A 23,369-nucleotide genomic window follows, 5' to 3' on the forward strand; every position below is an offset into this window, starting at 1 on the left:
CATACTGGCCACCCATGCTTTTGATGTATAAATGCAAATATCAAAGGGAGAGAAATTGCCTTAGTAATATGTGTGCCAGTCAATATCTTTATTCAAGCCCAAATGGATAGTGTCATGCATTTCACTTTCAATGGATTGTCCGGAGCTAAAAACAATACACTGAGTTGGGACTACGTCCAGATAGCATCTGAGATCAGAAGTTTTGTTGGTTGGACTTATTAAAATGAAAACTATCCTGAAGAAGGCCATACCAGTGTAGTAATAACTCAGGGCTCTGAGGGCACTGGCTCTGTGGTGGAGTTAACAAGTTCAATCCATTCAGTGTTTCTAATTCTAAAGATCACATTTAATTTAGTCAATATGGAATTGACAAGCAGTCTGGAGTGTGCCTGAGGCAGATACAAGCAATATGGACTTTGGATGGAAGAGTCAAATACTATTACCCATTTTTTTGGAGTTTAGTGGAGCAAACCAATTCCCTAGAGTGCATTCCCTGTGAGTTGGCCTTTGAAGGAATTGGTGATAAGTATACAGAAGTACCAGTGACATGCTACAGCTGATTTAAAAATATCCAAGAATAAGGATCTAGAGAATTTGACATTAACCTTGTTTTCTAGAGGTGATGAACTGATCCAAGTGAGGTCTCCTAGGTGAGAGATTCTATCAAACTGCCTAACTAAGATCAAGTTTTATTTTGCCTACTACAGCCACATCATTATTAATCTGCGGAACAAATGATGCACAACGTTGATATTTTTCTCCAAATACTGAACTACAGACATCTGGGCATAGAACATGTGATCCTATGACCTGGCTGCTGAACTAGCTAGTACATGGCTACCCCATCCTGTGATCTTAAGTTATCATCTTCCATTGCAAGCAGAAATATTTCTGCCTTTCTTTCTACAAACTGAATATGGACAGTGTACTCATGCTGGGGGTGCTTTCCACTGAGGTTATGAAAGGTAATGTTTTCTATTATCCTGATTTCCTGGAAATACTGGGTTTGATTGTGAGCAGTGTTTCAATACAACTGCCACGTGTGCAGGTTCAGACATGAATTGTGAGATCTGTTTTGCAGAACCAATACACTAGCAGTTAAATATGAATATTTGGAGATGGAAAAATTGAGGCAACTCCTCTGTAACACTAAGCGCATTTATGCTGCTTTAGTAAAAAGAAACAGTTGGGTCTGTTGCAAATTGTGGAGTCTTTCAAATACTGAAGCATGCTGTGAAAATCTCATTCCTATTTTATAGAGAAATTGAGGCAAAACTAGTCACAGTGAGTCAATAACAGTCAGGAACACAACCCCCATATCCTGTCTTACTCTTCCCCTGATACATCACTGCCTTCCAGGCAGCTCTGAAGCCTTCATCCAGAGAATCCTTTCTTCACAATGGGCTAGTGAATAGGAAAACCCTTTTTTTCTGTGCCAAAGGACAATCTGTAATCAGAGGGCTTAATCCCTCTTTTTTTTCCAGTGGTTGCCCACAAAGCAGCAACTCAGACTTTTAATTATCCTTTGCCTCCATCGGGGCCCGAGCCCCTAATTAAGCTGTTCGCACCTCTCTCACATAGACGCAGCACTGCTTTTCTCTTTAGAATCAGGAGTTCCCTCCTGCTGCTGCTATTCTACGTCTCAAGATCAATAGTCTTCAGAACGTCCAATTATATGTAGTTTCTTACTCCTTGGTCCTTATTCCTTATGCAGAATGGCTGAGTACTGCACAGAGCTTTGGGAAAATCTCTCTCGGCAGTTCCCAGACAACAGGTTGCATTTGCCATATTAGGTGCACCAGTACCCAGCATGGAGAAGTACTGGTGAAGCCCCCTCCCTCTGTCCAAAACTGATTGCTGTGAGCAAGGCAACTGGATGACCAATGTTTCAGTGGACTGCACACTACACGGTGATGCCCATGTTACCGAGACAGAATGCCCTAGGCTGTGGCCTCCAGCATCTCATTGACCCTTGTAATTCTCATAGCCAATAGAAACTCCAGAAAAGTCTGCTGAAAGGGAACCATTCCCATACCTTGTATTGGGAAAATGAAGCCATTTTGCTTGACTTTTGAGAGATGCCTTGATGGAGTGGTGGAGATGAGCAGATAAGGTAAAGTAATTACTTTCTCACAGCCTGCATTTTGTATATGAAGGAGGGTTATTTCTTCATCACATTTGTCTCTCAAACACACAATTCTGTAATTCCCTGCTCAGATTTTGTTCTGTCTTGACCCAGACAGAACTACAATTGAGTCAATGAGGAACAGTTTAAAGCTGTGGGATTAATCATACCCATCTGCTGTTCAACTCTACTCTGCATTCGGAAGACCTTGGGATGACTCCTATCACACTTCGGAGATTTTTACAACCATATATTCCTATTTTTGAAAAATGTTTCTGTTCCCCTCTTGTGTGAAAGTTCTACCCTGTGCACAGGCACATGACTCAGTGACTGACCGAATTCAGGGAAACAGTGAAAATAATTTAGAGCAGAGGTTCCCGAACTTTTTGACACGGGGACCAGTAAATCCATTCACGAACTTTTGGAGGACTGGTAACATTCATTTGCATATTTGCATATTCATTAATCAAACAAATGAATTATTCAAATGAATTCTTTCTGGTCCTCCCCAAACCCCCAGCGCCAGCTTTAGTAAAGCTTTTGATATGGTCACCCACAATATTCTTGCCAGCAAGTTATGAAATATGGATTGGCTAAATGGGCTGTAAGACAGACAGAAAACTGGTTAGACCAGAGTTTCCCAAACTTTTTACTTTAGTTGAAACCCTATTTTTTCAGTACTATTTTTTGCAGCCCAAAAATATAAACACATAAAAAACAAGCTGAAAAAATGACATATAACATGTCTGGTATTTTCTCATTAGGTAAGTTGTATTATTACTAGATGAATTAGTTTGTAGTTTCGAACTGCTTGGCTGATAAATGTGCTCAGGCTGCATGAGTGTGTCTGCCAGCCAGACAGTTCGCAACCATTCGAGGGGTGTTTGTGTGTGGTGGTGGGGGGGGGGAACAATAGAATCCCCGGGCCTGACTAACTCATGCTTTGTGGGGGGTAGAGGGGCAGCGCCCCGAGATCTACATATGGCCGGGGCAGTCCCACTCCTCGTAGGCCGATTCATTCCTCCCTCCTGCTCCCCCCGCTGTGCCACTGGCCAGCCCCACTTTCCCCAACCCCCTCCCGGGCAGCCAGTTCTACCCCGCTTCTCCTCCCAATCTCCCTTGGCCAGCCCCACTGCCCCTGACCAGCCCTTCTTTCGGCAGCCGCTTCTCCCCCCCACCCCACATCTTCCCTGGCCAGCTCCCTATCCCCAACCTCATGCCCCCCCCCCCGAGCAGCCCTGCTTCCACCAGCCCCCCAATCTCCCCAGCCCGCCCCGATTCCCCAGTCCAGTGCTGCTTCCAGTGGCCGGCTCTCCCCTCCTGCTCCCGCCCCCGCCCCCCTCCCCCCCAACTAGGACTCTGCCAGGAGCCGGAACATCCGGCTGCAGACTCCGCCCAGGCCGGCAGAGGGCTTGGAGGACTCGGAACCACACGGGCACTCCGGGAGCACAGAACATCCTGGCAACCACTCTGAGGCCCGGTAGTTTTTTCCTGCGTTTTCCCCGGTTTGGGAAACGCTTACCTAGTGAGATTGTGGAATCTCCATCACTGGAGATATTTAAGACCAGGTTAGACAGACACCTGTCAGGGATGAGCTAGGGCAACTCAACTTTGGAAGCCCCAGGGACCACACTGATACTTACAGAACATGCTGAGGGCCTCAACTTAAGTGTGGTTGCATATGCAAGCAAATATATACAAATAGCTTCTCTCACACTGACAGGCATGAATACAAAGATTAAGGCAAGACTACACAACACACAGGCCCCATTTAAGTCAGTTCTGCTGATATTAATAAAATGCAATATTTACCCGATTTCTACCCATGTGACAGCACTTTTCATGAGCAATGACAGTCCAAGAATGTAGCTATTAAAACACATATCAACAGAAAATCATTCCACTGACTACTTTTTTGTTTCGGCTCCCACTCGCCGGCCACGTGTTTGATCCCCACATAAACCCAAACTGCACCGTGGGGCACAAACAAACTGGCTGTGGGCAGCAACCAAGTTATTAATAAATATTTTATAAATCTTTACCTTTTCTCTCTGCTGCCATGTCTCCTCTCCTTGTTCCATCATCTCCCCTGGTGCCTGCTGCCCCCCAACCCCTCACCCTCCTCTGCTGTCCTGATTCCTGCCCTTCTCACTGCCCTCAGCCCTCCTGTGACCTTCCCCCCTCCACCAGCCCTTCTCTCCCCTCTGTGCCCACTCCTCCAGTAGCCCCACTCTGATCATGTGAGCTACCCCTCTTCTAACACCTGCCTCTACACACCTGCCCTGCCTCTCTCCTCTGGTGCTGGTCCCTCCCCTGCAGGTGTCTGCCCTTCTGCTTCACCCCAGAATCCCCTGGCACCTGCACCTTCCCTTAGCCCTGCATCCTCCTGGTGCCTCCCCCTTTCCTCACTGCCCCTGCCCCCTTTGCCCTCTTTTTCCCTAATGCCCACCCCTCACCACCCTCTGCCCCATTCCCCTCCTGCTCCTCACACATGACTTGCTCCATCCTGGCCTTCCTCGTGCCCACCCCTTCTTTCAAGCCTTCTCCCAGCACCTCCTCCTTCAGCCCCCAATGCCCTTCCCCTCTCCTCTTCTCTCCCAGCATCGCCCTGTCCCTCCTCCCACTGACACCTCCCTTCCTGCCCTTTCCATTGTCTGCACTTGGCCCCCTGGCATTTGTCTCTCTCCTGCACCCTGTCCCTTGGTGCCTTCCCCTCCCCCTGCCCAAGCCCTTTCTCCTTCTACCCCTCCCCCTCCTCTGCCCAAGCCCCCCCCGCCGCTGCCACCTCCTCTCCTCCCCCAGGTTCTACCCAAGCCCAAGCCCCCCGCCTCCACTGCCTCTCCTCCCCTTTCTGCCGCACAAACCCGTTCCCTATCTTCTGCCTTCCATGTTGCGGGGCTGGAGGCCGTGCTGAGGCCCCGGAAGCCAAACCTGGAGCCAGCGTGGCCCCGCCACATGCCTCCGAAGAGTTTTAAAATCCCAGGCCATGACATCACGTCTCGCCTGGGCGTCCTCCCCACCCACGTGCAATGCTGCACATGGGCAGCAGCAGGCAGCAAGGTGGAGCCGCGCATGGCAGGGACGGTCCAGAGCCGAGGGGGATGCTCTGGGGGCAGGGTGGGCAGACACGCAGGGGGAGGGGCCGGGGCCCGCTCCGGGCAGAGCCGGGGGAGAGACCCAGCTCTACATATTGGTGGAGCAGGGCCCCCGGCTCTGTAACTTGCCAGCACTTCCGGGTTCAGGGCGCGAGGCCCGATTTGACCGGCAGCCACCAGGCACACTGAGGCCCGGTATTTTTTTCCCGTGGCCCGGTACCGGACCATGGCCCATAGTTTGGGAAACGCTGATTTAGAGACTGTAAAATAAAGTGCTTCCTTCCTCTAACCTCTTTCAGGTAGAATCAGATTTACTGCTAATCTGTAAAAACAGCAGGCAAAGCATTTTTAGACAGAATAGGATATTTAAGTAGATTAAAAGCTCACAAAATTAGCATCCTTTTTTTTAAAGTAATAGCTAAAAACTGATGGGTTTTGGATCTCTTATTGGATCCAGGATGCAACCACTTAAAAGCAGAGATGAAAAGGCAGAAAGCTCTTAGTATATTTATATTATATGGTTAAAATAATTGGTACACTGGTGCGTATGCAGTATACACATTTAAAAAAACCACCCCAGACGACTGATCTTTTGGAAGGAAAAGTTCTGTTTTTAAATGTCAGTTTTATACACATGAAAGGGTACCTCCCAGAGAAATTGCTGAACCTTCTCATGAATGACAGTGTGCTCTATTGAAATAGACAGTGGGTCGATCCAGGACTGCATTTACCTGGGCCAAGTTCATCCAGAGGAATCATATCCCGACTTCCAACCTTCTCATTATCTACAAAACAGAAGCATTGGAACTGGTTGTATCATGTTTACTGATACTAATGGGATTAATCACAGGGCTGGAAGAAGTAAAGGAGAATGATTTATTGCACTCAGAAGGCCACAATGAGGACTCAAGCGACTATAATGAAACAATATTAAGGTTCTGATACTTCACAATGGAAAATTTGGAGTTAGGTGCCACAGACCATGCTAAACTGACATCCCTTGTGCCATGGCTCTCCATCAGATACATTCTCCTATCCAAAAGATGCCACCAACTCTGCCTGCTCTGAACCACTCATACTTTCTATAATTTATCTCTAGACCCATCAAAGATGGGAGGAGGTTCTCTTCTTTACCCAGAGAGAAGAGCAATCAGTAGGGCTCAAGAGGGTAATTTTAATATTGGGTTTTATTGCCATCATGATCAAAATTGGAAGACTAAGAAAATCAACATGGCCTGCAAGCAGGGCACCGATGGTGTTACTGTCAAACGTGGCAAACTAAGCACAACTGGATTTGGGTCAATATTTGGATAGGATAAATCCACTGCAAAGCTAAGTGACACAGAAAACAGAAGGGTACATCAAAAAGAAATCAGCACTGAACAAATCTCCCAGGGCACTGCTGTAGGTAATGCCCTTTGCATGAGATATAACACCAAGACCCGTTGACTTGTGGCTAGTAAAAACACCATCCACTTACTACAATAGTTAGCCTGCTCCTTGGCTAAATTCCTACTGGTTAGTTACTTCGTGCCTATCTAAATTTCTCCCTAGACTTCAACTGGACTTTTTGTCCGGAACAGGCTAGCATGCATAGTCTATACAGTCAGTAGAGTCAATTGCTTCAGGATCTTTGGAAAAGACGCCATAAAAATAATGGATATTTATCCAATTAGAGAAACACACTTTAGAGACTTGGTGAGTAACACAGGGAAAATCATTGTGGTCCACACCAAGGAGCAGAACTGACCTTGGCTTTTATCCACCAGTGGCAGAGTACTGTCGTCATAGCCAGACTTGCCAGAAGTACCTTTGGATCCCTTTGGTGCTGCAGGGACATTCTAAAAGACAAAACGGAAGCATAAGACTACTCAAGGCAGCTAAATCCTAAGCAGACTGCAAAGAGTTAGAGTCATCTCAAAACTGAGTGATGGGGCAATGAAATGACAGATGAAATTCAGTTTTGACAAATGCAAAGCAATGCACACGGGAAAACATAATTCCAACAATACATACAAAAAGATGGGGCTCTACATTAGTAGTTACCACTCAAGAAAGATCTTGTAGTCATTATGGGTAGTCCTCTGAAAATACCTGCTTAATGTTCAGCAGCAGTCAAAAAAGCTAACAATGCAAGGAACCATTAAGAAAGGGATAGATAATTAGACATGAGCTATCATAATACTACTATATAAATATACAGTATTCCCACATCTTGAATACGGTGCACAACTCTGATTCTTCCATCTGAAAAAAGATGCAAAAGAAATGGAAAAAGTACAGAGAAGGGCACCAAAAATGATCAGGGGTATGAAACACCTTCCATTTGAAGAGAAAGATTAAAAAGACAGAGACTATTCAGTTTGAAAAAGAAACGACTAAGGGGGAAGATGACAGAGATCTACAAAATCATGAATGGTGTGGAGAAAGTTTTATTTACCCTTCATACAACACAAGAACCAGGGGTCACACAATTAAATTAATAAGCAGCAGGTTTAAATACAAACAAAAGGAAGTACTTTTTCACACCATGGACAGTAGGGATGTGGCAGTATATACGGTTAAAAGATGGTTCCTCGCGAGCATCAGCTACTGTCTGCTCTCCCTACCCCTGCACTGCTGCTTATGCTACAGAGGCAGCAGCCCGGGAGAAAGGGGAAGTAGGAGGTGGTGCCACAGAAGCCAGAACTCGCAGGGAACCAGCTTTCTAGCAGTTACACATTTACAAACCCCCCTGCTTTTTAACATCCCTAATGCACAGTTGATCCATAGATGAGTGGTCAATGTTGTGAAGATCAAGATTATAACTGGATTAAAAAAGGATTAGATATGTTCATTGAGGACAGATCCATCAAGGGCTGTTAGTCAATATAGTCACCTGTGTCTCTATGGCAGATGCAAAGATTGGATGTCATGGGAATGGATCACTTGATAATTGCTCTATTTTATTAATTTATTCTGAAGCACCTCACACTGGCCAGTGTCAGAAGACAGGAAACCGGGCTAGACAGACCACTGATTTGACCCCATGTGGCAACAGAGCAATAAGTAAAACCAAATTTTAAAAAAAAGTAATAATTTGAAAAAAGGCCTGGAAACCTGTTCACACTCCGTCCCTCTTGATAAATTGGTCCTCAGCTGGACTCTAATTTGGAATTCTGGATCTTTTTCATTTCACTGCAATTTTGCTGACAATTCTTCCTTCCCCCATCACTGGGCAAGTGCATAGCTGCTTTTCAGGCCATGGTGAAAGCCAGTTACTTTTCAGATAGAAAAAGGAGCAGCATCTTCACATAAAAAGTTATATGCCCAACGTGCTACATGGACTATGTTCTTAGGGAGTCGCAACAGGTAAAAATGGACCATATCTTTCCTTGACAATATATATTTGAAGAAATTAGATTTGGTATATTTAAGATGAAGTAACTCTTAAAATGTAAAAGCCACATGCCACAGATCCTATATACCCAAGAGCACATTTATGATCTAATTTTACTATTACTGTTTAAAACTACAGAGTTGAGCTGTTTGACAGGGTCACCAAAGGGAGTGAAGGGACGGACTTCATGGGGCTTTCTGTTCCCACTGATGTGGATTAGGACTCTGCAACTTTACCTGGAAATGGGATTTATTCCACCCATCCTTCTGTAGGACATTTCGCAGCTCCTTGTAGCTCCACACCATCTGAAGAACATGAGATGCTGCCTTTGTTTCCCTGGGGGACTGGCTAGTTGGAGAGACAAAATTAGAGCCTCAAACATTAAGAATTCAAACTCATTTATATGACGACCCCTTTATACCATAACCCACATTTTGCTAGGAGGTAAGAAGAGATGCAATAAGATTAAACTGTGTAACAGCTCAAAAATATATTCTTTGAGCCAAATTCTTTAGCACCATCTGTTAATGCAGGTCCATCTACCTACATGTGTAAATGCACATTTGCTCAGACAGGAGAAATCTGCATAAGCAACAAGTAGTTAAATACGCCAAATTTTCATATTCATAGCATGTGAGTAAAGAAGTCAGATGGATAACACTGTCCTTTGCGCTAGTGGATTTCAACAGGCATTAGGCAGGTCAAAGTAACCATGCTGAGTACCCAAAATTTCAGAAGAAACCAATACTTAATCACGTCTGGAACACAAGAACTTAATGCAGAGGTGGGCAACCTCTGACCTCTGTCTGCCCCACATCCCCTACAGGCCTGTCATGCACTGGAGCCCCACATTTCCTCCTCCTCTCTCCCAGCACTTTGGGTACCACGAATCCACTGATTCACACTCTGCCCCCCCTCTTTCCTCCCCAGAACTTGGACAGCCACGAACAGCTGAATCACAGCATTTAGGCCCTGAAATGTAGAGGGAGAAGTGGGGATGGAGTGTGAATCAGTGGTCTCTAGATTTGTTTTGACATCCCAACTTCAGCCATTAAGTCAGCATTGGGCAACTAAGAATAGTAAGGGGGCCGCTTGAGTGGCCTCCATCTCAGTAGGATGCATGACCAATGGTAGGCAACCTGCAGCCTTCACCCCCCCCACAAAGTTCCACCTGAAGCACACACATCCCCTGTCTGTCTCCCTTCCCCATATGCCTCTCATTGGGCTACTGGAGCCCTGCCCTCCATTCCAGCACTTTCAGAGCACCATGAATCTGCTGACTGATGCAACAGAGAACTTTTATTATATGCCAATGGAGTCCATATGGACCAGCTAGTGAGTGACACTCGCACAAACTAAAATTTATACCCCCTGGTGTGAAATATAACACTATACAGACAAACTCTTAGGCTTCATCTACACTGCAGAGTTTTTGCGGAAGAAGCCTTTTGTAGAAGAGTTCTTGCGCAAAAACTTCTTGCGCAAAAGCGTGTCCACACCTCAAAGCACATCGCAAAAGCGATGTGCTCTTGTGCAAGAGAGCATCCAGACTGCATGAACACTCTTGCGCAAGAAAGCTCTGATGGCCAGTCACAGAATGGCCATCAGAGCACTTGTGCTTTTGCCAATTGGGGTTTCTCCAATCAGGAAACAGCTTTTCAACAGGGCTGTAGACAAGGGAGCGGAGGGGCAGTTGCCTCAGGGCCTGGTGATTTAAAAGTTCCCAAGGCTCCTGGCCATCAGTGCTGCAGAGGCTGGAGCCTGAGGCCCTTTAAATTGCCATTGAAGCTCTATGCGGTGTGGTCTTGGCAGCACCGAGAACTGAATAGGGGAGTCTAGCCCCCAGTCCCTCCCTTGTGCTCAAGGCTCTGCCCCTTCCAGGCCCCAGGAGCCAAGCCTCTCCCCACACACACACCTTGCCCAGGGCCAGCAAAGTCAGTTGCCAGCCCTATTGGCTACATGGTACAAAAGCATCATTTCAATTCTCACTGTTGTCCTTCAGACAGAATAATCACTGCAAATCATTAACCATTTCATTTAACAGAGATAAAGCGGCATCGCTGGCATTTCAGAAATGTGAATGTGATAAAGATCTCCCACTCTGCAAACAAAGGATGTCTGCCCAATGCTCACATATATGGTAAGCCAGGGGTGAGAAACCTAAGTCATGGGAACCAGATGCAACCCCTAGCCTGCCTGGATCAGCCCCTAAGGCTCATGGCCCCCTCCCCCAGCATTAGGCATGCCAAAATCTACTAGCCTGGGCTCCCCTATACTCTGATGTACGAGGGGAATGTGGGCAGTATCTCCCTTTTCTCAGTCGGGAGCTACATCAGTGAGGGTTTGTTTTTTTCCCATTGATTTTGGCTCTTAACTAAGCCCACTGAAAGGTGCTGATTAAGGATTTGTTTTTATTGCATGTTTTAAGTGCTTCAGTTACATGTCTGAAAGGTCAAGGTGTCTGGGCACCATCACCAAGCATGACAGTGGGGTAGTATCCTCTTTTCTGTTTTCTACTGTAGTTAGAAACCTACCTTGACTTGCTGATGGTGACCAGCTTCTGAATGCCCTGTGTCTGGATCAGGGACCTTGCGTTTTCTGAACTGTCAGTAATGATTTCATGGATGGTATTCAAAACTGCAACCACTGTATCCTCTTCCAGGTTTTTAGCAGATCTCTGCTGTCTGCTAGGCAAATTTCTTACCAGTTCACCCATGGCATAACTACCTAGATAAGGGGAAGAGCTACCATTAGTAAAATCTGATAATCACGTCAAGAAACAGCTTCCTGTCCTGAAGGCTAAAATAGAAGGAAGTTCCCCAAATCTAAAGATTTTCTAATGTAATTTCCTTGAATATCAAGACCATTTTCATACTGCATTTATCAATTTTTCTCAAGGTGTTGGAGAACTGATATCCAAAGCATACTCACTCTGCATAATCAATACAACAAAGTATCAGGGGCAAAAAAGTTTGAAATGTATATTGAGAGTTTTACAGCCAACACATCATACTTCACTGTGCTGGAAGCGAACAAGCATTCAGAAACTGCAGCTAATAGCCACACATTAATGCTAATACATGCACATACTGTTTACTTACCATAGCCTTGTAATAAGTCTGCAGGGGCAAGGTATGCAACCACGCATCTATTAACCTTCCTCTGAATGGCAAGAATGTCCCCCCTCTAAGGTGTATTTGGCCTTCACGCTAGGCGGCACTGAAGAAAAGCCTATGAATCTTGGGCCCAGGACTCTCAGGTGTGTGTCTGCAGCATTTGGTAGCTACAGCTCTACAATGGTTGTGGTTTTTATGGACTGTAGGTGTATTAAAGTAGAATTGGAGATTTATATTGATTAAGCATCAGCATCTGAGTTCAGTATGCAGCACAAACATTTCCTTTCCTGGTGAGGTTACAGTTTAAACAGATTGGGCAAATTGCCCAGGAGGAAATCCACATGTACTGGGAGATCTACACGAAGGACTTAACTTTTCATTTTTATTTAATGAGTAGGTGACGGCATTTTTGCTAAGGTGAATTGGAGTGGGGAGCTGAATTTCAAGGGAGACGATCTACATGGAAGGTATTTAGGTACCCGGCTTCCAGATACAGGCAATAGCACTGGAGAAGGCAAAAGGCTAAGAGTCGGAGAGGTGAGGCAGGGTTCACTGATAGAGCAACGGGGGAATCATAGCAAATCAAAAAGCCATTATACTTTTGCAAATTATTTTGAGATCTGCTGTCAAGTCAAGATTAATTTCCATTAAAATTTCACCGTGTGCTAGTATAGCAACTGGATAGGCTGAAGCGGAATTTTTAGATGGCAATTCTTCACTTGGGGCATGCACAAGACTCCTAAACAATGTGAATGGGATTTGTACGCAGAATAAACCTCAGCTTCAATACTTGACAAAAGCCTAAGCAATTGTACACTGCCCACGTGTTTCCTGTAAGAGAATGTCAGAAGGTACCTATGAGATCCTTATTGCGACGATCCATCGAGAGATTCCTCAGTGCAATTGAAACAGCTCTCACAACCTTGTCAGAGTCAGACTGGAGAAGCTCAACGAGGACTGGTAAGCCTCTCTCCTTTCGTACTGTTGCACGGATGTATGTGGACCACTAATTGTGAGCATACAAAAAGAAAAGCAATGCAAAATATTGTGAATTTAGAGACCCATTTTCCTGCATTTCTTTCAGTGTTGGGGGTCTGATTTTTTCCAGCATGAAATTAAAGAAGTTCTCCTTATGCAAATAGTTCCTCCTCATTCTCTGTGTAGCAACATGTCTGTGACTTATCCCACCATCCAAGTCCATTGTGCACCAAGCATGAAAAGGAGGTAGATGTTGGTATTTCATCTTATAGCTGGTGATAGGGAGTGAGGGAAGAAGAGATGAGAAGACAGGGAGTGGGGTAGAAATGTCATCTCTAAAATAAAAGTTTAAGAGCAGCAGAGGAAGGGTATAAGGCTACTGTAAATGCCTTAATGGAAAATGTGTTCCTTTCCGTCAGAAAAAAAGGCCACTTAGAGGGAACAGCAATACATGTACAACTCCTGTTATTTTGCTGCTCCACAGACTTGAAGCTGCTGTGGATGACCTCTCTTTGTCAAGTCCAGAGATATTCCAGTATTCTTTGCCAAGAGTAGACTGATTACTGCAGGGACGTTTTTATGAGAAAGATGTGGCAGCAATTTTGAGATGCAACTCTCAGTGTTATCTGATGGCTCAGGACAATATCCAATCTTGGGTAAGCATGTGTACCCAATTCTAAAAACAAGCAATGCTGAAGAAACCCATGAACAAGAGGAGCAGATAAATGATCTAAAAACTAGCACTTGGTCATTTTAAGATTTGTATTCCCTTTAATCTCAGTGACAATACCCCAGCTATACAAAATTCTACTGCCTAGGGCAGGTGAATTGTTCTTGGTTTCCCCACAGGCAAGTAAAACAGCATTGGTTTTTTTTTCCAGTTATCAGTCATCATGGTAAAGAGTGAGTAGATTCTGTGCCTGGGCTGGTAAATTCTCATGACAATTTTCCAAGTTGACAATATTCACAAATATCCTTTGCATAGTCCAAATAGAACTTCCATGCTTCTAGTTTATCTGACAACAGTAAAGATGACACGTCAGAACAACTGGAGAATCAAAAGAATTAAGCAATTCTACTTCTGTTTTGTAACAGTGTTGGTCTTAGCTCCAGTGTTGCTTGAGTGACAGAAGACTACTTAGTTTGACTTTTTTTGTGGGAAGCTCACTCCTCCCAGTTTATAGGTAAAAACAGAAGGTAATTTTTTCCAGAAATGCCTGAGTTATTACCTAAGTCTCCTGAAATTTAAAATTATTAGGCACTTGACAACTGTACCCAGAAACCACAAAGGGAGAACTAGTCTGTCAGAAGAGTTTGTTCTCTAATTTAAGGGTAAGCCAGGCGTGGGGAACCCTTTTTTGGGTCGAGAACCGCTGACCCACAGAAAAATCAGTCGGGGGCCACACACAAAGGAGAAGCAAAAAACAAACAAGCAAGCCTCACTGATGTGGCCCCCAACTGAGAAGCAGAAAGACACTCCCCACATTCCTCTTGCACACCAGAGCCTAGGGGGGCCCAAGCTAGTAGATTCTGTGTGCTCCAGCTCCGAAATGGGGTGGTGGAGGGTGGCAGGAGAGCCAGCAGGGGCTCCCCTGGCCAGCGAGGACGGAAGGCAAGCCTTGGGGGCAGAGTCCAGGTAAGCCAGGGACTGCCACCCCGGATTAAGCCATGCTTGTTAACAGCAGAGTCATGTCTCTGATGAATATTTCAACAGAAGTATACATGAAAACTATTTTATTTTTAAAATACTTCTATGTCACATTGAAACCTTTTCTAAAACCTTTTAGACAGTCTTCAAACCAAAAGCTAAAAATCTGCCAAAAGAGAGTCACAAATGAAAGTAACAGAGTGCAATTTGCAAGCTATCCAGTGACATCAGTCCTACAGGTCTTAAAGGGAATTTCCATCGTGCCCATTTCTAACTGGGATTAAGCCAAGGGTGGATAGTAATTTTTGATGGGGATCACTCCAAGATTTTGGAAAGCGGTCAAGGGCCACACTTAATAGAGAGGTGCGGAGGCTGGGATGGAGGTTGGGTGCAGAAGGGAGCTTGCAGGACAGAGAGTGGTGTAAGGGAGGGAGTTTGAGTGAAGGAGGTGATTGTGACTGGGGCACTGGACTGGCGTGCAGGATTTGGGATGTGTCCTAGAGCAGGAGGGGGTTGTGACCTAGGATGCAGGGGTTTGGGTTGTGATGTAGGGCAGGGGACTGAGGTGCAGGGGTTTGGGTTGGGACCTAAGTCAGGAGAGGATGGTGACCTGGGGTAAAGACTTGGGGTGCAGATTCTGGGAGGGGGTATTGATCCAGGAGGAGGGCAGAGGTTTTGGATTATGTAGGGTAGGGTGCAGGAGTGGGGAGCAGAGGGTCGGGGGAGGGAGGGGCTGGAGTGCCAGATACAGGCTCTGGCCAGGAGACTTACCTGGGTGACTCCTGGCCAGCAGTCCAGCGATTTCTGGGGCAGTATCCCTTCCTGCCCTGCTCCTGCACAGACTGCAGTGGCCATGTGCGTTTGTGAATAACTATGAGCTGGGGTGGGGAGTGGCATTTCATGTTTGAATAAACCAGCCTAACCCTAACCCCAGCCTAGCTCACAGCTGAGAAACACAAATGGCCCAGCAGCTATTTTTCTGAGTGGCATGTGGGCAGAGCAAGGCAAGCAGGGACCCTGCCTGGGGCTCTTCACTGCATCTGCACACTGGATCTGGTGGCTTCAAAGGCCAGATTCAGCCTGCAGGCCGTATTTTGCCCAGGCTTGGATTAAGGAAAGGAAAAGCCTGCCCTCACCGTCCAGTTTCCAGCACTGAGATTCTGCAAAGCCCCTGCTGCAGCTTCCAAAGTGTTGAAGTTCTGGCTTTCAGTGAGGATAGAGAGGTATAGCCGGACCACCTCTGGTTGGTAGAGCAATTCAAAACCTAATGGAGGGAAAAACAGGAGACACAACATATGGATCAGTATTTGACATCTTTATTTTACTATGTTTGAGGGACATATCAGAACACACTATACACTGCCAGACTAAGGATAAAGATTTCTGTTAAACCCAATTTATTTTCTTCTGACCTGCAGAAAGTAGCATATACTGGAACTTGTCTTCAGCTCTACAGTTTTGAGAACCCCTGCAAACAAATTCACTCTGCTCATTTTCAGGAAAGAGAGTCCATCTCACGGCTGAACATTTAGAGAAGCCTTTGTGTTACTCTGATTCCATATATTTAATTAAAACACTGAGTATGTGTGTGCTGGCTGACATGAGTTGGGTCTGTTTGCACAAATTCATACCAGTATTGCTAAGCTGGGTGTGAATTCAGTTTGCGTTGTTTTGTACACTCAGTTTCAGTCACTTTCTAGGCATGATTAAAAATCTCCAAAGTGGGAGTGTACAGAATGGTCATACCCTATGCCCCCTCCCACTCTTGCCAGCTGAAAGGAGGCCATGAAAAGTTGGGATTGATCAGAATCATCAGCTAGAGAGAGGGGGACAAATACAACTGACTAATTGCAGTTCAGATAATCTATGAAGAAATATACAAACACTGCATTAACTCTAGAGGCCGTGATATGAAAGGCAGCATGTGTAAGACAAAGGGACAATATAATTCTGAGCATAGGCAGGTTGAACTATTTAGATTGTACAAATGCTAGAAAGGGCACTGTTTCCATGTACTAGGAGCACAATGCTCCACCTGTAATCCAGGAAATAATTTCCTAATCTTAAATTTGACTGCTTCTTCCTCACCTAATCCACAAAAGCGCAAGGAAAGCAGCATGAGATTTTGACCCCTGCAGACCAATGAGGGAAAGCAGATCCCAAAGCTCCTTGGGCCCCAATAGCTGACAAGGATGGAGCAGAGGGAAGAGGGGAAGAACTGTTTGGTTGTTCTTGAGTTTACACAGGATGGTGCTTTCTTATACCTCTATTATCTTCCCCGTAAATTGTCTTCAGTTTTATTGTTTGCTTCTAGTGAATATACTCTGATTAACAGCGGATTGGATTGTGTGTGTATCTTAATCAGCAAGGAGGAGCTAAATTTCAGCAGTTTTTAAACATTTCCTTCAATGGACCATATGTGATGGCAGTCAAAGAGACCATCTTTGCCCCATACTGATAACGAGGTCTAACCATTAGGCTTCATGCTTTAGTAAAAAGCTTTGATGTGCTTTTAATTTCTGTAATATATTTTTGAGCATTTCACTTACATCCAGACCACTCTGACATAGTTTTAAACCACTGAAAGATTCACCTCTTCTTTGTCTGAAACAAAATTTGAAGCAAACAGTGACCATTTTTTATTCAATGGACAAGCATGTACCCAGAGGAGCAGCAAGCCCTGATTCTGGCATTGGTTACCTCAGATAAGTTCCTTGATTTCTGGTACAATGTTCATTTCCCTTTTCATCGAAGAGTATGAAAAAAAAAAGCGCGCACAGCGCTGTTTACAATATTAGGTATTTTGGAATTTTTTCAACTGCTCTTGCTGCTAACGTCTTTTTATATTTTCCCTTATCATCTCTCTCAGTGTATTTCTATACCTCTTTCTTCTCTCCTCTGACTGCCCTTGACAGGAATATTTCCTTTTGCTTTTTATCCTCTTTTATTTTATTCTTGCACGCCTTATAACTATTTTCTCCAATCACTACAATTACTCACTTACCACAGAAGATCATCTTTTTTGAAAATTTCAGGTCTTTTACTACATTCTTTTCAACCACCTCTTTTTTTAAAAAAAATGTTCCTTGTATTTTTAAATTCTGTTGGTATTGTTGGTCTTTCATCTATTACACTGCATAAATTCTTACCTCATTTTTCTCTATCCATTGTAGTTAGTACCAGAGCTGATTTTACATGGTTCACTAAACACCATTTCAATCCTTATGGACAGGTAATTTTTCAACAAAATGCAGTATGACGAAATAGCTAGAGCAGGAGGTTGGGAAAACCAGGGTTTGTCGAAAACAGAATCACTAACATGGAATGAATGACCTCAAGCAAGTCACTCAACAACTCTGTGCCTTCGTTTCCCCAATTGTAAAAGGAGCACAACACTCAGCTCACACAGGAGTGTTGTGAGGTTAACACATTACTGTGTGGTTACAATCTTTTACAGCAGGGAAACTAGCTTCACTATTTTTGTGACTTGTATAATCTTTTTACTCACTTTTTAAAGCTCTGAACATGCATAAAACCAGAAGGATAAGACAGTGTTAAAACACACTAAACATTATTGTAAGGAGGATACCAGGTCTGTATATGAGTTCATAGTTGTCTGTGGTTAAACAGCTGGCAGTTCTTCAGTCAGTGCCCACTTAAAGAGCACAGTTTCACATGGGCAGCCGTAACTTTGACCTTCTTGAAAACAGCTCCAGGAGAAGTTCATCTTCCCCTGCTCCCTAGTTAGATCACTTATTTATCGTCATGACCAGTGCCAGGCTTTGCATCCTTTAGCTGAACCCTGGCACTTTCATCTTCCGCAACTCTGCACATTAGTGCATATTTACTAATATACCTCATTGCCTCCCACCACATGCCACCTACTGCAGACAGAAGTTGCCTTTAGATACTGACATCCTAGTCCCGGGTCTCCTGCAGTGCCTATGCTACTTCTTTTCTTCATTTCTGAGATCCTCCTGTTTTTCCCAGTTGTTTCCCTAGCTTTCCAGCATGAGTGTAGGAACTTTCCCCCTCATCACTTTTGTGTAAGTTACGATCAGTATTCCCTTTATTAGTTACCAGTTCATTTCTGTCCTAGGAGCTATCCCTTAAAGAGACAAGTTGGTAAATGACCCTGTCCCCAAAATAAACTCTCTTCAGTTTTTATCATCTTCCTGCCCCATTAGTGCTTATTCTAAAGTCAACTTACTCCAGCCTTGCTAACCATATAGGATGAGAGGGCTTGCTGGAACAGGACTTCTATGAGTGACCCTAATAAGCTGATGCACTTAAGCAAAGGTGAGGACCTCGTGTTGATAATATTAGCGCCCTCTGAGGGATTTTCCTCACTGGTTTCAAACCTACACTTTTCCTAAACATTAAATTCACTTTTAAAAAGAGTTTGTATTTTCTCTACCAGTCTTAATGAAGCCCATTTTGTCTGAATTATTGTAGTTTCTTTCCAGTGATTTACAGAGGCCTCATATTTTTTCCCTGGAGTACTTTGCATACTCCTGGGACGCTCAGTTGGCCTCACCTCCATTAAACACCTACTTCTCTTCTAAACCTATTTCCTGAATTTCAAGATTTTAATTATTTTTCAAGGTACTTGTTGTGACGGCGCATCGGGGGGCCCCCCGACCCTGCACCCCTGTCCGCAGCAAGAGGTGACTCCGCCAGCCAGTAGAATATGGAAGATTTATTGCTTCTCGGAGATACAGCACAGCATAGGCGCAATGTGGACATAGGAATCGGGGCAGGCAGCCTTAGATCCCTTGGGGCACGGGTACACAGGCCCCTAAACCTCCCAGCACTCGGCTTAATCCGTTCTCTTCATGTTTGCCCAGCCAAGACTGCCCCTTCTCAATAACTACACAACACACATCCCCCCAGGTAGCAACACCCCTTCCTTTGTTTAAACCCCTTGCCCTGGTCAGGTGAGAAGCCGCTGGTCATTGTCCATGTGCTGGTGCTCAGGGGCGACCCCCCCCTCCACTGCGCAGTGCTTACAGACGGAGGCCAGTAGGGGTCATCCACAGCTCACACAGCAATCAGCAAATGCCCAACCAGACTGGGCCCAGGGCCATAAGAGTAGACAGCCCCCCAACTATATCACACTTGTGTAATATGTATAGATAATGACCTAGATCTATTTTTTAAAATGGAATTTTGAAAAGAGGAGGATCACTAAAGATTCGTAATGAGTCCATTAGGAAAACATGTCAATTGCTTTTTCCTTTTGCTTCTTTAGGAGGTTGTCTGAATTGTGGCCTCAATTCAGAGAGCACTGAAGCACATACTTAAATCCCACTGAAGAAAACGGACTTACACATGTACTTAAGAGCTGTGCTGAATCAGAACTTACACAGTTTTCTCCTGGAAAAGCACGGGTTAAATTTATCTATACCCTTTTCATTGCAAAAAGACATGGCACAGAAGTTAGTTAACTGGCTGGGAGCTGGGTTTTTTGTTTTGTTCTGTTATTCTTATTAAAAAGTAGTATTAGGTGACCTGGCCACTGTGGAACTCAGGCATTCATACTGAACATAGAGGCATCCCCAGGCATTTACAGGAATTATATGGGAACAGCTACTCAAAAATTATCTTCCTTTCCTGCCTTAAAACATTTCTATTCTCCAGGCTTGCATCTCCCTTTTTTGGGGGGAGTCGTTCTCTTCTGCCAGCTCCTTTACAATTGTTGCAGTCCCATCTTCCTAATTTAGGGGAACCAGATGAGCTTCTCTTCTTTCTGTTAACATTGTTCCAGAGATGGCAGAGATGTTTATTTTGTGTGAATCTAGCACTCTCCTGAAATACCAGGCTGACAGGCCTCTCCTTAGCTACAGAAGAGTAGCAGGACAGGCATGCCCCCCCACACTGCCTCACCACTGTGCCTCAACCCTGACTTCGATGACCTCAAGAGACAAGGGGCATTCCGTCTTTGTAGTCCCTTTCAATCCTCACTCTGAGTGCTGATTCCTATGAGGTGGACAAAGGCATTTCACCATCATGCATGGTCCCTGAACAGCCATCAATTTAGATGAATGTTTGGTCACAAAGTGAACCTTAAGGGGGAAGGTGCTATAATCCAACTACCAAGTTCTGAACTATCCAGTCCCCTCTGTGTAGGGACACTCCTGGCCACCACAAAGCACCTTTTTCTACTCATGATAGATAGCAAAGGGTGTCAGTTCTGCAGAACTATCATCACATGAAAACAAGATTGGGGGGGTCACATTCTGATCTTGTGCATAGCACTGCTGCTGAATCCTGGATCACTCCCTCCATGAAATGTATGACTTTGTGCAAATTGCACCTGTATCAAACAACATTCTGGCAATAATGGAAATGACTGTCATGAGTATAATACCCTGGCATGCTGATACAATCCCATACCAAGATGATTATTTTCAGAGAAAGGTTACCGTATACTCCTTCCTCCCTCATTTATTCAGGAGTTCAGTTACCCCTGTAGACATGGGAAATTATGCACATATGTGCTGTGCTGAGATGACAGACTGCACCCCTAAGAATAGTTATTGGAGCAGAAAAAAAGCTTTGAAGCTTTTTTTTCTATTGCCGCATAAATTCAGCTTAGTTTCAAAGAGAAGCACAAAGATGGTGTAGGGGACCCTGGCAAAGCTATATAGTGAGCCCATCAATCTTAGAACAACACCTATCTGTAGACTGATGCATAAGGGGGTAGCATAGGATAAACCTAAAAAAACAAAAACTGGTCTGGTAGCACTTTAGACTGATGATTATCTGTTTCTGAGGGGGCCTATATCAGCCAACTACAAAAGTGCTTAACGTGATAGCTGCCAGCAGATGGTGCAAGAGGAATCCCAAACAGGAACTGCTTGTTCCTCTGCAAGGTCACAGAAAAGTACACTTTGTAGAGAAAGCGCATGGTTCCCTAAGCAACCAGGAAAATGAGCCAAAAGGAAACAATCATGTCAGTAACAGAAACCAAGGTTTTTTTATTCTATAAGAAAGAAAAACTCAGGGCAGAAATCCAAGATTTGCTATTTCAGCAATAGGCTGGTAACTTCATTACAAACTATGTAACTCACGGTTTGTGAATTAAACAGTTGTAAAACTAGAGTTCATGGTCATTTTCAATAGAAAATGGGACATTTTCAAAAGATGTACATTTGAGTGGTTCAACGAGAGTCTTTGCTCTATACTATATCATTTGAGAAAAATCTCCTTGAATGTATACTTTTAAAAAGGAGTGAAAACATGATTAGCGGTTTTATAAAATTAATGTCAGTGCCATTCCATTTGTATTCTGTGCTTCAATACATGGAGCACAAAGCAATCTGAATATAAAGATAAATTTGCAGAGTTCTTTGAATTGAAATGGTTTAAGGTAGCACAGATGCAGTCAGTTCTAACAGCCAAGTGCTTGGAATGATAGATGGAAAATGCAGTTCAGTGTAAATCAATGTAGAATACAGAATGTCAAACTGTAGATGGATGGGAGAAGAGATACCTTTTAGATAAGAAAAATGCTGCAGCACATGAAGGAGAAATGAGAAAAGGAAAGTCTTGAATAATCCATATAGCCTTCACTTCAAGGTGCAATAGATACCAGGATAGGCATTATTCTTACAATAGAAGGTAATGAACTGGTTAGATCTGATCAGCTATGCTGGATAAAGTGCTGGTTGTGATTCCAGAAGAAAAAAGGCAAGAACAGTCTTTGAAGAAACGAGCTACCAAAAATTATAAAGGAGTCTCAAATCATAAAGGAAAGTCAATGAAGGACTTATCTATAAAGAAAACAAAAGACCAGAGTTACGGCTTTACTGAATGTTTTAGTAAGTTACATACAACATTTCTTACACTAAGCAAACTCTCATACTATTTACCCTCCATCTCCACAGTGGAAAGAGATGTTGACATGAAAGCCACAGACACACAAAGAATGCTGTAGGACTGCATGGAATAAGTATCAGAGGGGTAGCCGTGTTAGTCTGAATCTGCAAAAGCGACGAGGAGTCCTGTGGCACCTTACAGACTAACTGAAGTGTAGGAGCAAAAGCTTATGCTCCTACACTTCAGTTAGTCTATAAGGTGCCACAGGACTCCTCATCGCTTTTGCATGGAATAAGTTATCAGAGATGCTTTAAGTGGAATACACAAGGACAACAGAACAAGCCAGTCTGAATATAAAGCAGATGGAGAGGCACCCAGGAAATAGATGGGGATCATTTGCTGGGTGAGAGACTCTTGTAGCAGAAAGATTGCACAGGCAAGGTCACAGAGTTATTGTTTTAGTTAGATAAAATATGGAGCATATGTATTATTTATATAGGAAATGTAGTGATGAAACTCAACACTACATTCAACGTTTTCCATGAGGTCCCATCTTTGGGCTAATGCTGCTCTGCTCTCCCTTTCCAAGTAATCTGCAAAGCAACATTTTAAGTGCTGTTTATTTCAACAATACTGAGACTGCCTACTAGTGCTCAAGGTATATTGGGCGGCCTCCTGTCTTAAAGGGGATTTCAGCAACAACTCTCTCCTTGCCCATTAACCAGGACAAGGAAGTTTTAGGGGCTTGTGAATCCCATCAACATATTCAGCAGGGAGAAAATGAAACTCAAAATTCAGGGAAGCACGGAGTGACACCAGCATGGGAATCAGTATGGGAGGATGGTGTCCTCCACAGCCTAGTTAGCAAAGAATGGAAGAGAAGAGATTCCCAGTGTGTCTGGTGTGCGGAGGGGTGAGTGGCAAAGGTTCCCTTCACTCTGGTTAAGAGGAGTGTTGGTGAAATGCATAGTTAGCATCTGTAGATCTCCTTTTTAAACATGCCCCTCCATCAAACAACTGAACCTGCATCAGTTTCAAAGTGAGTACTGAGTCTTTTTACTGAATGACTAAAATGCACAGTTTATGTAAATCGCTTTGTTCCCCGAACAGTCCCTGAAGACTCACGTCTGACCTTGGATTCTTTAAGTACAGTACATCAAATAGCAAGGCTTTCTCTCTTGCCAAAGTTGTGGATTTTTAATTCTCA

The 23,369-nt window shown here is 44.2% G+C and overlaps 1 protein-coding gene and 1 long non-coding RNA gene across 19 annotated transcripts in view; one reads left to right on the forward strand and one right to left on the reverse strand.

Annotated features, from left to right (window-relative positions):
* ARVCF (ARVCF delta catenin family member) overlaps positions 1 to 23,369 on the reverse strand; it is a 592,161-nt gene that overhangs the window by 14,088 nt on the left and 554,704 nt on the right. For all 17 annotated transcript variants that reach the window (XM_075898313.1, XM_075898316.1, XM_075898325.1 and 14 more), the window contains 6 exons: positions 15,478 to 15,605; positions 12,571 to 12,721; positions 11,134 to 11,326; positions 8,836 to 8,947; positions 6,971 to 7,061; positions 5,952 to 6,005 (listed from right to left, as the gene is read on the reverse strand). In XM_075898313.1, coding sequence (XP_075754428.1) covers positions 5,952 to 6,005; positions 6,971 to 7,061; positions 8,836 to 8,947; positions 11,134 to 11,326; positions 12,571 to 12,721; positions 15,478 to 15,605 — 729 coding nt within the window. The remainder of the gene's footprint in view (positions 1 to 5,951; positions 6,006 to 6,970; positions 7,062 to 8,835; positions 8,948 to 11,133; positions 11,327 to 12,570; positions 12,722 to 15,477; positions 15,606 to 23,369) is intronic.
* LOC142818491 (uncharacterized) overlaps positions 12,537 to 23,369 on the forward strand; it is a 44,256-nt gene continuing 33,423 nt past the window's right edge. For both annotated transcript variants that reach the window (XR_012895982.1, XR_012895981.1), the window contains exon 1: positions 12,537 to 12,675. This is a non-coding gene — a long non-coding RNA (uncharacterized LOC142818491). The remainder of the gene's footprint in view (positions 12,676 to 23,369) is intronic.

The sequence above is a fragment of the Pelodiscus sinensis genome, chromosome 15, assembly GCF_049634645.1.
Source record: "Pelodiscus sinensis isolate JC-2024 chromosome 15, ASM4963464v1, whole genome shotgun sequence".
NCBI lineage: Eukaryota > Metazoa > Chordata > Testudines > Trionychidae > Pelodiscus > Pelodiscus sinensis.